The following is a 15,540-nucleotide window of genomic DNA, read 5'->3' as shown; positions in this document are numbered from 1 at the left end:
CACTCAAATGAAAACAGAAATCATCTACAACCAGATCTTTCCATGGCCTGTTAGGTATGAATAGGAAAAATGTCAGAAATCTTATTTTTAAATAGTTTTACCTCAAAAACAGAATCTGAACCACAGCCATAGGTTGAGCATGGCCCACGCACTCTCATCACATTTTCTTTCTTCTCATTTTGGATGCTGTACACTGCCCTGCACAGGTTCCAGTGTTCTGCAACAAAGCCAAGGGTGACGCCAGGAGGACACTGCACCTCCAGCTGCAAATAAAACAGTGACAGAAGTTAGGATGCTGCATGCATACATACACGCATACATAACCTAGATGTGTCCTTACTCATTCAAAGAGCAGGGAAATTATGTTGGGAATGATAGCCTTCCATTTTACCCAGGCCGTTCTTTGGGTTATATTTCAGTGAGAAGCTTTAAGGGATGAGATCATGTTTCCTCTGAGACAAACAGCAGGCTTCATTATTGCTTGTTATATAATGGCCAGTTGTCCAAGCTTAGTGTTCGTAAGCTGCGTAAACAGCCTTGCCTGGGCTCCTCCAAGTCAACCGCAGAACTTGGGGATGAGGGAAACCTACACACTTAGGCTGCCTGCTGTGTTGTAAAAGGTCCTCTGTCTCCTTCCTAGGAGTCTCATTTCTTCTGATTCAATCTATGAAACAGTAACAAGTTGACTTTTTAGATTTGAAGTTAGGTAAAATCAAATCTCTGACATAACAAGTATAACAGAAAACAAAAGAGAAAAGAGGCATTTTGAAAATTGTATATTGTGAAAAAAACAAAATGTGTGTATGGGTTTATAAAGCCACTTTTTTAAAGTGTTAAAATATTGTCCACTATTCTGTTTTTAGCTATTTATCTTCAACAATATTATTTTGTGAAGAATTAAGATCTTCCTATTTAATAATAATGAGTGATAAAGATTAAATTATTTGATAAGAGCCCAAAGTGAAAGTTCTATTGACTATTTCTCTGATGTTACATGTACTTTCATAAGAATTTGGGGAAAGGATTACCCAGGACATGGAACGGGACTACACAGCTTCATAAATTGTTAAATTAAGGTACTATTGTTCATATGCATAAATTCACACCTATATAAAAATATATAAATTTGAGAGTATTATAGAACTATCTCATATAAGTTTAAACCCATGAGATAAAAATCAAAATGTATAAAAATAAATTCCTTAAAAACTTCATACCATACTATACTAGTGAGCCATTAAAAAAAATGAACTAGTGATATATGTAAAAACTTGTATGAATCTCCAGGTAATTACCGTGGGTGAAAAAGACCAGTCCTGAAAAGTTATATGACATATGATTCTGTTTAAATAACATTCTTGAAATGACAAAATTGTAAAAATAGAGAACAGATTAGTGGTTACTAGGGGCTAGGGATAAAGAGGAGGGAGGAAGTCAGATGTGGTAATAAAGGAGGATTTTTGTGATGATGGAACTGTTTGGTATTTGTATTGTGCTGATGGAAATACAAATCTATACAAAGTATAAAACTGCATAAACTCAATGTTTACACACACACACACACACACACACACACACACACACACACAAATCAATACAAGTAAAACTGGAGAAATCTGAAGAAAAAACCTGACTAAAGTTATGAGACAAAAGTGTTATAAATTGGACTAGGCTTGCAGTTTTTTTCAGGACTAAGGTTCTTGCTCTGTCACCCAGGCTGAAATGCAGTGGTGCAATCATAGGTCACTGCAGCCGCAACATCCTTAGGTTTAAATGATCCTCCCACCTTAGTCACCCAAGCAGCTGGGACCACAGACACACATCACTAGGACTGGCTAATTTTTTTTAATTTCTTTTTTTGTAGAGACGCTATGTTGCCCAACCTCCTAGCCTCAAGTGATCCTCCCACCTTAGCCTCTCGAAGTGCTGGAATTGCAGGTGTAAACCACCCTGTCCTGTAAATTTGATTTGGTTTACTTTATTCTGGCTTTTTATAATTTCAGAAGGCTGTATTTTTAGGTTTTGATTTAAAAAAACTAATTCACAAACATGAAGGAAAATGCCTACTATATCCAGAAGGATCAAGGATAATAAGTAGATATTCACTTCAGATATAAGGCTGTTATCACAAAGACAATAATAACAAAGAAGTAAGATATCTGGAAACAATAGAAAATATTCATTGAGTACTATATTATTTGCTAGGAAATGTGTGAGGAATTGACTTAATCCTTAAAATGATCATCCTATCCGATAGATACTATTAATATTTCCATTTTAGAGGTAAATAAGGCCCAGAGAATGTTGTAAAAATTAACATTTAGTAAGGATGTTATTTAAAAGATCATTTAAGTATTCCAGTAATCTGATGATGTATTGTACTACCCAGTGTATGTAGAAGAACACTAAGGCTCAAACAGGTTAATTAAATTGTACAGATTTAAGTAGGTGGCATATATAGAATTCAGACTCTGGTTGGTTTCTCTCCAAAACTGCTTTTCTTTTCCCTGCAGCAGATAACTTTCTTAGAACTGCACAGATAATGAGTAACCACACTGTAACTCAGCACACCTGCATTCTAGTTCCAGCCTTGTCCTTAGTCATTTTGAGCCACTCTTTATCTGTAACAATGTATGGGTTATGATGGGTACCCTAAAGGTATTAAGTCTCTTCCAATTCTAAAAGTAAGTGTTTATATTTAGCATTAGTTTATCTGATGATATGTTGATAGAGTTAGATAAATGTGGTAGATTTCTGATTAAACAGACACAACTGATTAAACAGACACAACTGATGGAATCATAATTATTGACTACACAACCCTGATTGTGCCTGATCCACTTATTTAAGCACTAAAAAGCAGTAACCAAAAAGAAAAGATCCTGTATGATTTTCCTTAGGTGAGATATTATGGTGTCCTCCCTCCCCACTATCTTCTTTCATTCTGGCTGGCAGGGCCAGGGAAAATCCCTGGACCACACTGTGCCGTGAAGAGTAGGATTGAAGCAAACTGTGGATGAAATTTCCATTCTCTGACCTCTTGTCTGGCAGACGGGCAACAGAAGCAACAGCAGGTACATCTGAAGGGTCTCTGCATTGTCATGATTTCTCTGCCCATACAATCAGTGACCCGGAGGACGAAGGGCCTTAGTGTCCGATAGGCATTCCTGGTAAAGTCATCTGTGTCTTCAGTTACAATGTAAACCATCTGGTCTGAGTTGTTTTTAATATCATATCTATTATTAGTTTCGAAATGTGTCATCACTAAAAAATAAAATGAGAAAGTCATCTTAAATTAGAAATACTTAAAACTGGTCTCAGAAAGTCCTTGTTTAGGATTTCTTAAGGGCTTAAAGCAAAATAGCCTTCTTAAAGTTTCAGGTGAAATATGTAGAATTGATTAGAGTACCCCCAAAATCATATTATCTAAAAGTATTTAAGCAACTGTGAAAATTTAAAACATTTCTTTTAAGAAGTTCAGTGTAAATGTTAAAAACATTTTCTACATAAAAGCAAAGATGAAACAATCCTGTTGTTTCAATTCCTGGAGTATCTGAATTCAGAAAACTTAAATTATAAAACCATTAAAAAGAAATTATACATTTGACCATTAATTAATCAGTTCATGAAACATACTGGGAGGAGCAGGATCATTACTTATTACAAGCAAGAAACAAACCAAGAAAAGTTAAAGTCCTATGTGGTGGCCAAATGAATGTGCACAATTGGTTTAATGAGGGTCAGTAATCCTGAAGGATGAGCTGAGAACAGGCATCATTTTGATTGTGATCTTTTCTACTTACTTCCAAAGCAAGGGCACTGGACTACGATTCAGCAGATTTGGATTCTATTTCCAGCTCTGCCACTGATTAGCTGACTGTGGTTTAAATTCTATTTCCAGCTCTGGCAGTGATTAGCTGACTGTGGTGTCTCTGGCTAACTCATTTAGTCTCTTGGCTCCTTTTTTTACTCATCTTTGAAAGGTAAATGTGGAGTAGGAACAATGAGTAAAGTGGATGCTATCAACCCGATAAAATGTGAGCCCTTTTCAAATATAAGAGTTTATAATTATGTGATGTATAGAAGGACAAAATTATACAAAATAATTTACTTTATTACTTTCTTGAAGATCAGCTAATAGAGCAGTTTTTTTTCTTTGAACGATTAAAAAATGATTAATATAAAGAAAGAACTAGGTACTGGATAATGCAAATTTCCATCTGATTAAAATACTGCTGAGGACTATAAAAATTGTACATACTTTCCAGAGGCTCAAAATGCTGAAGAACATGTATGTTGTCCAACTGTTGGAATAAAACAAAGCAATTAGAAGATAGAAATCACAGAGTTAAAATACCATTGGAAAAGAAACTGATGAAATAGATATTAAAATATATCACTTAATACCAGAATCTATTTTTAAAGTCAATGGAATAAAAAAAAATTACCGACTGAAATTAGCTTATCTGCCTCTGATCAGATGGATATTAGTGAGCTGTCCATATTAGAAAAACACTTTTTCAATACCACTTTTAAAAAGTTGTCTGCTATATCAGAAAACAACATCATCTACTTGCTATAGTAATCACATCAGAAGAAGCTGTTCTTATAGATTGTTCCTACATTAGTTCCTACTCACTGGTCTCTTTACATGTCATTCATAGCCTGGAGTTGTTTAGGAAGTTAAGAACGATTAACATGGACCAGCAATAGAGAAGGTAAGTCTCTCAGTGGCTTACAAAGAACAAACAAGCCAGGATGAGCCTCACATGGAGTATCCCATTTTATATTATTTTACAGGTACCTCTAGCAGAGGTTTATACACTCACTCACATTCACATGATCTATAAATGCCAGGCTCTTCCCCAAGTGCACAATTTAATAAGGGAAGAGTCTATACTGGCAGGAAGCATGTGAATAGGATTAGGGGAAGAGAGAGGAATAATCCTTATATGGCAATCCATGAAAAGGATGGCTGGGTATACCATTTGAGAAATTTGTATCTTAGAAATCATTCTAAAGATCAGCAGTTTGATGGGCACATTATCTGTTACATGTGAGAACATTCTAGCAGAAGATAAAAAATCTTATCTTCTGAGGACACACTGATCACATGTATCGTTTTACATCATTTAGACCAGGCGTCCCCAAACTACGGCCCGCGGGCTGCATGCGGCCCCCTGAGGCCATTTATCCAGCCCCCCCGCCCCGCCGCACTTCAGGAAGGAGCACCTCTTTCATTGGTGGTCAGTGAGAGGAGCACAGTATGTGGCGGCCCTCCAACGGTCTGAGGGACGGTGAACTGGCCCCCTGTGTAAAAAGTTTGGGGACGCCTGATTTAGACCATTAGACAATTCCTAATCCCTAGGTCCAGAACACTGCCTGAAGTGTCATATTTTACCAAACATTAGTTAAATACATTAATTAATGAAAAATATACAAATGCAGTAATAACATGAAATTAAAATAACATAACTAAACATGAATGTTTTATGGTGTGATTAATTACAGGAGGGTACAAAGGGCATAATCAATTCTCAATTAAGAACTTTTTCTTGTATTAAAACACAATTACATAAGGAGACCTAATCATGCCTCATAAAATACTCAAAGTGTCTACTAAAATGGTTTGTAGTCCATTTTAGAAATCTAGGGTATTAAACTCTAGAAGTGAAAAGTAAAAATATTAACTACAGGCATACTCTGGAAATAATACAAGTCAGGTTCCAGACCAATGCAATAAAGCAAATATTGCAAGAAAGTGAGTCACATGAATGTTTTCTTACTGAACATAAAATTATGTTTACATTAACTATACTATACAGAGTGTGTAAGAGTATTAAGTCCAAAACAAGTACATATCTTAATTTTTAAAAACTTTATTGCTAAAAACTGCTAACAATCATCTGAGATTTCAGCTAGTCATAATCCTCTTGCTGGTGGAGGGTCTTGTCTCTATGTTAATGACTGCTAACTCATCAGGGTTGTGATCCCTGAAGCCTGGGGTGGCTGTAGCAATTTCATAACAAAAGATGGTGAAGTCTGACATATGAATTGACTGACTCTTCTCTGCATGAAAGATTTTCCTGTAGCACACGATGTTCTTTAATATTTTACCACAGTAGAACTTCTTTCAAAATTGGAGTCAGTCCTCTGCTTCATCAACTACACTTATGTAGTATTCTAAACCCTTTGTCATTTCAACAACGATCACAGTATTCTCACCAGGAGTAAATTCCATCTCAAGGAAGCACTTGCTTTGCTTATCCATAAGAAGCAACCGCTCATGTGTCAAAGTTTTATCGTGAGTTGCAGCAATTCAGTCACATCTGCGGGTTCCACTTCAAATTCTTGTTCTCTTGCTGTTTCCATCATATCTGAAATTACTTCCTCTACTGAAATCTTGAACCCTTCAAACTCACCCACAAAAGCTGCAATCAACTTCTCTCAAATACCTGTTAATGCTGATATTTTGACCTCTTCCCGCGAATCATGACTGTCCTTATTGAATGGCATCTAGAATGGTGAATCCTTTCCACATGGTTTTCAATTTATTTTGCCCAGATCCATCTGAGAAATCACTCTATCTATGGAAACTACAGCCGAACAAAATTCATTTTTTAAACAATAAGACTTGTAAATCGAAATTACATCTTGACCCATGGGCTGCAGAACAGATGTTGTGTTAGCAGGCATTAAAACAACATTAATCTCCTGGTGCATCTTCATCAGAGCTCTTGAGTGACCAGATGCATTGTCAGTGAGTAGTGATGTTTTGCAAGAGACCCTAACAAGGGAGTTAGTCTGTTTCCATTGACTTCTCCTTTTTAGCTAAGAAAGTCCTTTGCATTGACTTCTCCTTTTTAGCTAAGAAATTCCTAGATGGCCTCTTCTTCCAACAGAAGGCTGTTTCATCTACGTTAAATATCTGTTGTTTAGTACAGTAACCTTCATCAACGATCTTATTATAGCTAGATCTTCTGAAGAAGTTACTGCAGCTTCTACATCAGGACTTGCTGCTTCACCTTGCACTTTTACGTAACAAAAGTGACTTTTTTCCCTTAAATCTTGTGAGCCAACCTCTGCTAGCTTCAAACTTTTTTTTTCTGCAGTTTCCGCACCTCAGCCTTCATGGAATTTAAAAGAGAGAGGGCTTTGCTCTGAATTATGCTTTGGCTTAAGGAAATGTTGTGACTGATTTAAATAATCTTCTACCTAGACCACTAAAACTTTCTCCATATCAGCAATTAGGCTATTTTACTTTTCCCCATTCATATGTTCATTAGAGTAATATCACTTTCAATTTCCTTCACAAACTTTTCTGCTGCATTCACAGCTTGGCTGACTGGTGCAAGAAGACTAGCTTTTGGCCTATCTCAACTTTCAACATGCCTTCCTCATTAAGCTAAATCATTTCCAGCTTTTTAAATTTACAGTGAGAGATGTGCAATTGTTTCTTTCACTTGAACACTCAGAGGCCATCACAGGGTTATTAACTGCCCTAATTTCAATATTATTGTGTCCTCCCTGGAACTCAATAATATATGTCTGCTAAGGGGCAGTTATTTGACAAATTGGTAAAGTCACTGGCAGAGCCAAGATTCTGGAAATAATATAATTGGGCTAATTTTGATGTTTTAGGACTCTTGGTAATCTTTTTTGTTTGTTTGTTTTATTTGGGTTTTTTTGGTTTTTGTTGTTGTTGTTGTTTTGTTTTTTGAGACAGAGTCTTTCTCTGTCACCCAGACTGGAGTGCAGCGGTGTAATCTCAGCTCACTGCAACCTCCACCTCCCGGGTTCAAGAGATTCTCCTGCCTCAGTCTCCCAAGTAGTTGGGACTACAGGCATGTACCACCACATCTGGCTAATTTTTGTATTTTTAGTAGAGACTGGGTTTCACTGTGTTAGCTAGGATGGTCTCGATCTCCTGACCTCGTGATCCGCCTGCCTTGACCTCCCAAAGTCCTGAGATTACAGGTGTCAGCCACCATGCCTTCGCCTGGCCTACTCTTGGTCATCTTGATAAAGATTCATGTAATATTTACGTGAGATCTCAAAAAGACTAGGGTAGATAGGTGAAAAAGATTAGCTCTATGACTTGCATTCACACATAAGAAGGTATTTAAGCTAATAACACCACATAGCTTTTATCCACTGGGACAGCCCTATATGTCAAAAACATTAGGCACATTGTGAGCCTTATCTCATTAAAAATTCTCCTAACAACTCGATAAAGTAAGCAGTGATAGTACTATTTTACAGATGATAAAATTCAAGCACCAAGAGGTTAGAAGAGTTTATCGAGGTTCTAGAGTTATTAGAGAGTAAGATAGAATTAAACAGCAGGTTTGTCTGGGTCCAAAGTTGTGTTTTGTTTAGTTTTTCACTTATTTCTTTAACTCTAAACATTCCTAAAAGGGAAAATTCATAAAATATGTCAAATTAACCTCTGTCAGCATCATAAAAGAAATTGAGAACAGGTTTTTAATATTTAAATAAAGAAAGCTATACAATTTGAAAAGAGAATTGACTGTAGGAGGTGTTAGAGTCCCAAGAACAACTTCTGTATTTATCACCAAGTATAGAAATGAGATTTTTCTAAACTTGATAAGCTACATTTTATCATCTTCTGAAATAATGTCGCTGTTTACTCTAGCACTTCACCTACTTTGCATTTTGTCAATATTTTATCCAAATAATAATTTAGGATGAATTTTGGGTTTGATAAGATCCACATTTTCCTGATCCAACTGTGTTGACTTTTATGCACCAAACAATATTATACAAATACTTTTCAGCACACAAGATTATCAGGGTCCCTGTCAATATATAGAATTGAAAAGAGAAACAATATAGATCCAGGAAATACTTGGCTGTTGACCTGGGGAGATAAATATTGAATTGGGTAGTTTCTTCTTTATACTGAATTTCAACACTTCCTTTTTCTAAAAACAAAACAAAAGATTCAGAAGGTTCTATGGTATCTCCAATAAAGTAGTCTCCTTCTTATCCTCAGGGAATACTTTTCAAGCCCCCAGTGGATACCTGAAACCACAGATTGTACCAAACCTTACATATACTATGTGCATACTTTTTTTTCTTTCTTTCTTTCTTCACAATTTTATGGAGAGAAGATTCATTTTACTGTAGATCTTAGTAACCTTAGCATAGGAATTAATTTATTACTATTAAGTCAAAAAACCTTCACCTTTTCATGAAAAGGAAGGCCTTATGGCCACTCTTTGGTCTTTCCTTGACATATCCAAATTGCCAGCATGACTACTCTTGTGCTTTGGAGACATAATTAAGTAAAACAAGAGTTTCTTCAATGCAAGCACTGTGACACTGTAAGAGTCACTCTGATAACCAAGATGGATAGCATGTGACTCTGGGTCTGTGTACTATCAGTAACATCTACAGTGTGGATACACTGGACAAAGGAATGATACATGTCCCAGGCAGAACAGAGAAGGACTGTGAAAATCTTCATCATGCTACTCAGAATAAATTTTAAAGTTTATGAATGTTTTATTTCTGGAATTTTCCACTGAATATTTTTAAACCCTGATTGACCATGGGTAACTGAAACCACAGGAATCAAGGCCGCAATAAATGACTACTCTGCCAGCTTTATCTTATTCTCATTTCATAGGTTTTTGAGTTTCAGACATGAGTTTTCAAACAAAACTATTTGTGCACAAATTTCACATATTAACCTAGTTTTTGATCATGACGTCCTGGTGGCTGCATAATATCTATATAGATGTTATTTGGGGAATAATTGTGTTGTAATAAGGGGGTTTCTGGAACTTAAACTGAAGCAATATTCTCAGTAGGGTCCCTTATTTTTATTTACATTGTATGTTTTTGGGGGTGGCTAGAGTAGCTAATGAAAATGATGGGTGGTGGTAAAAAGCAACAGGCTAAGGCACTCAGTAACTTAACCACTGTTGTGTTTTGTTCTCTTTTGTGCTGCTTTTTTTGATGTTAACTTTTTACTTCTAAGCAATAACACAACTATCCTCTATTACAGCTTTTCCTATTCCTATTTGTAAATTTCTTTCAAGAAAACATCCTGAATGCCTTGAAGCTCAACATAAATCCTTATGAAAAACATACTCAACCCACTTTAAACATCCTTGTACTTGCTGCTTCCCCTTCACATTTCTGAAACTGGTATCAGTATTTTTACAGTCTCACAAATGGCACCTGTCATCAGTGACCCATCTCCTTATTCACGCTGGTCTGCTTTTCTTCTCTTTTTGTTGGATCCCTATGGTCATATTTTATAAGAAAATAATTTGTATTTTTATGGAGTACCTGAACTAAGTATTCCAGACCAGGGGGGCAGTTAGCCATAGGAGTTGGCCCTGGCATCCATGTTACTGGAACAGGCTGATTTGGCACAGGGTATTTTCCAGGTTGATAACAGACAGGATGGGTACCACCAATTGGCTGGTATGAAGGGAAGGTCCCGGGTTGCTGTGGACTGTAGTATGCCATAGGCAAACCTCCTGGGTAGCCTGTATGTGGAGGGACAGCTGTTCCAGGGGGTCCTGTGTTCAAAAGAAATCAAAATGTTTTACATTATTAACACTACAAATTAGCATAGCTTTTTACATGAAATGCAATACATCACATGACATCCATTTAAAAATAACAATTGTTATTCTATTCTGAAATGAAAAAGATGGAAAGAGTATTCCAACACTGCAATGTATAATCATAAAGGTGCTCGTTTTATTATGGTTGAAGCATTTTCTCGTAGATTTCCTCCTTGAAGAAAAAAATATTGTTACCTAAATATAGGTTAAATTGTAGTTTCTTTCTGAAAATTACTGCTTTTCCTCATAATGTGTGTATAAGCATGTATATGGGTTCTTTTGTGTATCTGCTAAAAAATTATTGGATTTTCAGTCCAGATGACAGTTGAAAGATGTTAGGAGCTGAGAGTCAACTCATGTTCAGATAAGTATACCAAAAGGAACAAGACTAGAATAGTAGAAGCCCAATTTCAGCTGTGCTAAACTCAGTTTCATGAACTGTAAGTCTATAGGACTAGAGAATCTTCTGTCTTTTGTAATCAAAGAGCAATGCCACACAGCTTTGTAGGGAAGAGATGGACATCTGAAAAATGTAGACAGTTGGGCCGAGCACTGTGGCTCACGTCTGTAATTTCAGTATTTTGGGAGGTCAAGGTGGGTGGATTACCTGAGGTCAGGAGTTCTAGATCAGCCTGGCCAACATGGTGAAACCCTATCTCTACTGAAAATACAAAATTAGCCAGGTGTGGTGGCACGCGTCTGTAATCCCAGCTACTCTAAAGGCTGATGTAGGCAAATTGTTTAGAACCTGGGAGTGGAGGTCACAGTGAGCTGAGATCACACCACTGCACTCTAGCCTGGACAACAGAGCAACATTCTGTCTCAAAAAAATGTTGATAGTACCATAGGCAGGGGTCTTTGAAAAGGTCACTCTTGCAGAATGAAAAATTCACTTAAATGTGATGAGGTGGAGATTATGGTCTCCATCAGAGTCATCACAGAAATGGGTCCTCGATACCACCTAGATCTGGAAGAAAATCCTTTTAGAGAAAGCTATGTTGACTAGGCAAAAAAAAAAAAAAAAAAAAAAGATAATAATAACACTTATTTAGCTCTTTTCATATTCCAGGCCTTGCTCTAACAACTTTACAACAAGTAAATCTTATAATGTTTACATCAACCCTATATAGTAGATACTATTATTATCCTAATTTACCAAGGAGAAAACTGAGTCATAGGGAGGTTACGCAATTTGGTGAAGTCATTAGCTGATGTGCCAGGACCAGAATTAGAATTCCAGCATTCTGACTGCAGAAACACCCTTAAGTACATTATGCTAATATTCCCGCTTGACCAGAGGCAAGGACGAAGAGTATCTCAGAGGTGATTCTATGGAGGGCTTTGGGCCTAGATACTGGAAGGCTGGAAGGGAATCTCTAGCTAGCAGCTATTTTTAAGTCCTTAAGTTCTACCCCTTCACCTCCATGGGACATTAGTCTGGGGCCAACCAATACTGTGAAAGCCAGTCACCATCAGGAAGGAACACTCCCTGAGAGTTCCAGAAGTTCTTTGGGATGAAAAATAGTGCAAAGATGTTATTTTCTGTAAGGGAAACTGAACAGAGGCTCAGATTCCCGTGATATGAACATTAGAGGAAGGAGTGGCCTTTGAAGCTGATGAAGTCTAAGACATTTTAGTTACTCATAAAAATGCCACTCATAATAGTCATGAACTGTGAAATTCTCCTAATATTATCTGAAAACAAAACCATGAGATAAATCAAAGATTCTTTTATCTGTGAAATATTCCTCAGGCCCATTTCAAGGATCAGCTTCTGTGCTTGCTGCTAGAAACATAAGACAGAAAGACACACAAACACATGCCTATATCCAAGGGCAGCAAGTTCTATGGAAGCTACAAAGATGTATAAGAAAAGGTGAATGGTTGTCTTGAAGCAAGTAATTGGCATAATCATAGGTAGATGCATAGTATGTAAAGGGATTAGATAGGAGGGGTACCTAACCTATGCAGAGAAGGTATACTATGATATAAGTGCGAACACACTAGACCTAGCCAGCATCTCCATGATGGGGAAAGGTTTTACAGGCAAACAGATAAGAACAAGCAGGTGCACAGAGGAAGCTCACTATGCAGGACTAATGGCTGTGAGTGGAGATTTAGCAGAGAAGGCTAGAAAGAGAGGATGGAGTGAAGATTATGAAAGACCTTTAACTTTATGCCAATCAAGTGAAAAGTAAAAGGATTCATTTTACATTTAGAATTCTTTATATATGAGGTCACATTAGGCAGGAAGTCCTTGCAAGGGTCTGGATAGAAGGGTGATTTTGGTAAAAGGAGCAGAGAATAGAGAAATGGTCATTGACATTTAAGATACAACATTGACTTGGAAGTGGATGGGATATGAGAAAAGATTATCAAGTTTCTGGCTTGGGATCCTATAGGCCTCTAATGCAGAAGAATAGAGGGAAAAAAGTAGAGTTTAGACGCAAGATAACAAAGTTGGGCTGGTGATCATTTCGTTTGAGATTCAATGTTTTTTCACAAGAAGCAGTCTATAGGAGGTTGGAAGTGCAAGTTTAGAGACTAGTAGACCAACACGATCTGTGAATTTCATCACTTACGTAGTTTATAAGTGATAAAGGAAAAGGAAATCTTCAGTATTAGCAAGATCACTTAGGAGGCTGGGCGCAGTGGCTCATGCCTGTATTCCCAGTACTTTGGTAGGCCGAGGTGGGCGGATCACGAGGTCAGGAGATCAAGACTATCCTGGCCAACTGGTGAAACCCATCTCTACGAAAATGCAAAAAAATTAGCCGGGCATCGTGGTGCATGCCTGTAGTCCTGGCTACGTGGGAGGCTGAGGTGGGCAACTGCTTGAACCTGCGAGGCAGAGATTGCAGTGAGCTGAGATTGTGCCACTCTACTCCAGCCTGGTGACAAAGCAAGACTCCATCTCAAAATAAAATAAATAATAATAATAACTTAGGAGAGTATGTAAAAGGAAGGGTGACTGGGAGAGAAGGGAGAAGGAGATGGGGAAGGGCAGGAAGAAACAAGGGAGTGGACCAAAGAATTCTGGAAACAGCAGTTTTTAAGTGTAGAGACACAGAGTTTTTAACAGAAACTGAGAGAAGCAGACTAAAGGGAAAATAATGGTAACAGGAAGCAATGCCAAATTAGAGTTAAGTAAGGAAAAAAGTATAATGTATTTGGGAAAAAGTAAGGAAAGTATGTATTTAAGCTTGTCATGAAGAACATACTTTAATTTTTTAAGAATTGTGTTTAAGCCGGACGCGGTGGCTCACGCCTGTAATCCCAGCACTTTGGGAGGCTGAGGCGGGTGGATCACGAGGTCAAGAGATCGAGACCATCCCGGTCAACATGGTGAAACCCTGTCTCTACTAAAAATACAAAAAATTAGCTGGGCATGGTGGCATGTGCCTATAATCCCAGCTACTCAGGAGGCTGAGGCAGGAGAATTGCCTGAACCCAGGAGGCGGAGGTTGCGGTGAGCCGAGATCGTGCCATTGCACTCCAGCCTGGGTAACAAGAGCGAAACTCCGTCTCAAAAAAAAAAAAAAAAAAAAGAATTGTGTTTAAGAGTACTCAAATTAGACTAGAAATCAGATATCCATGCCCTCTTTTTTCAGCTATTATAGATAACAATACAACTAAAAATCATATAAATTATCTTAAGAATATTAATCGTATCACTTCAATGAGTTAATGGTTAATCTACCGTGTGCTTTTAATAAAAAAGTACCTTACACTATAAAACTTGAAGATCAATAAATCAGAAAGAAAATTTAAAAATATATTTTGAGGCTATCCATATAGAGATTATATTTTCAAAAATTATATTTATATTTATTTATTTAAAAATTAAATACATATTTATGTAATTGAATGATTTTTGTTATAAGTATGTAATATCCAGAGAGAAAAGAAGCTACGGAAAAAATATGGTCAAATTAGGTGTGGGAAATTAGTATATTATGCTTTTTGATGTTTTCATAAGAGTTCTGATTGCTTCTGCAGAAAAACAAAGCAAAACAAAACAAAGCATGTTTAACTTTGTGTAACCATATTATCTGAAACTTACGTAAATAAAGGCCTCTGTTATGGAACTGTCCTACCAATACGGGTGCAAGAAACACGACCTAACGGGACTTGAGTTTTCTTCATTATTTTGAACATCAGGAAATCATTCCATTTTCTCCTTAAAAAGACTAAATATAACAAAGGTTTCCTTATTAGCTATTCTCTTAAACAAGAATAGTGGATAAAATTATTTTTGGTGAGAACATATATGCAACACTGTAATGAAAATTTAAATTATGTAAAGAAATTTGGATGAATTCATTAACACTACGTATTTCAAGTACAGATTTCAAGATTCTTAATGTGACTCAGTGACAATTTTTGTCAGTCTTCATAAGTTCACAGTCCAGCCACTAGGTGGTGGTCAGAGCTAAATTTTGCTATATTTTATAACAAAATTCATTAGTTGTGTGGTCTGCATTGTAATATTTTTACAACGTACCTTGTCATTTAATTTAAAGGATGTAGCCTGCTCTCTTGCTGAATTATTGATATAGAAGAATAGACATATGTTTTATCAGATGAGAACGTGATATATAGCCAAAGTTTTTTTCAGAAGTGGTGAAGTTTCTGTTCTAGTAGAGTCCAGATTTTTGGATTTAGAGTAATCGTTAAATATAAGATAGAACCTGTATATCATGTTTAAAGTCACTGAAGTGACATACAGGGAAAATGTCAGATAAAGCATGATTATAATTTAATAATTTAATTTTTAATACCTTGGACTTAGGAAAGGTTGAGCTATTAATGCAGTATGTTACAATGGACTTCATCCTCATAACACACATACACATTAGGAAAAGAGAAAAAGGAAATCCTGATGCTTTCAGAAAACCCTGTAGGTGCAGAAGCTACCTGAGGTGCATGGATCATG

General features: G+C 36.8%; 1 protein-coding gene across 7 annotated transcripts in view; it reads right to left on the bottom strand.

The window, feature by feature from the left end:
- PLSCR4 (phospholipid scramblase 4) overlaps positions 1-15,540 on the bottom strand; it is a 110,265-nt gene that overhangs the window by 27,976 nt on the left and 66,749 nt on the right. For all 7 annotated transcript variants that reach the window (XM_074405913.1, XM_074405916.1, XM_074405911.1 and 4 more), the window contains exons 4-7: positions 10,321-10,556; positions 4,262-4,304; positions 3,038-3,264; positions 102-263 (exon numbers count right to left, since the gene is read on the bottom strand). In XM_074405913.1, the coding sequence (XP_074262014.1) occupies positions 102-263; positions 3,038-3,264; positions 4,262-4,304; positions 10,321-10,556 (668 nt within the window). The remainder of the gene's footprint in view (positions 1-101; positions 264-3,037; positions 3,265-4,261; positions 4,305-10,320; positions 10,557-15,540) is intronic.

This window comes from Saimiri boliviensis, chromosome 9 (assembly GCF_048565385.1).
Source record: "Saimiri boliviensis isolate mSaiBol1 chromosome 9, mSaiBol1.pri, whole genome shotgun sequence".
NCBI lineage: Eukaryota > Metazoa > Chordata > Mammalia > Primates > Cebidae > Saimiri > Saimiri boliviensis.
This window is presented reverse-complemented; position numbering and strand designations above follow the sequence as displayed.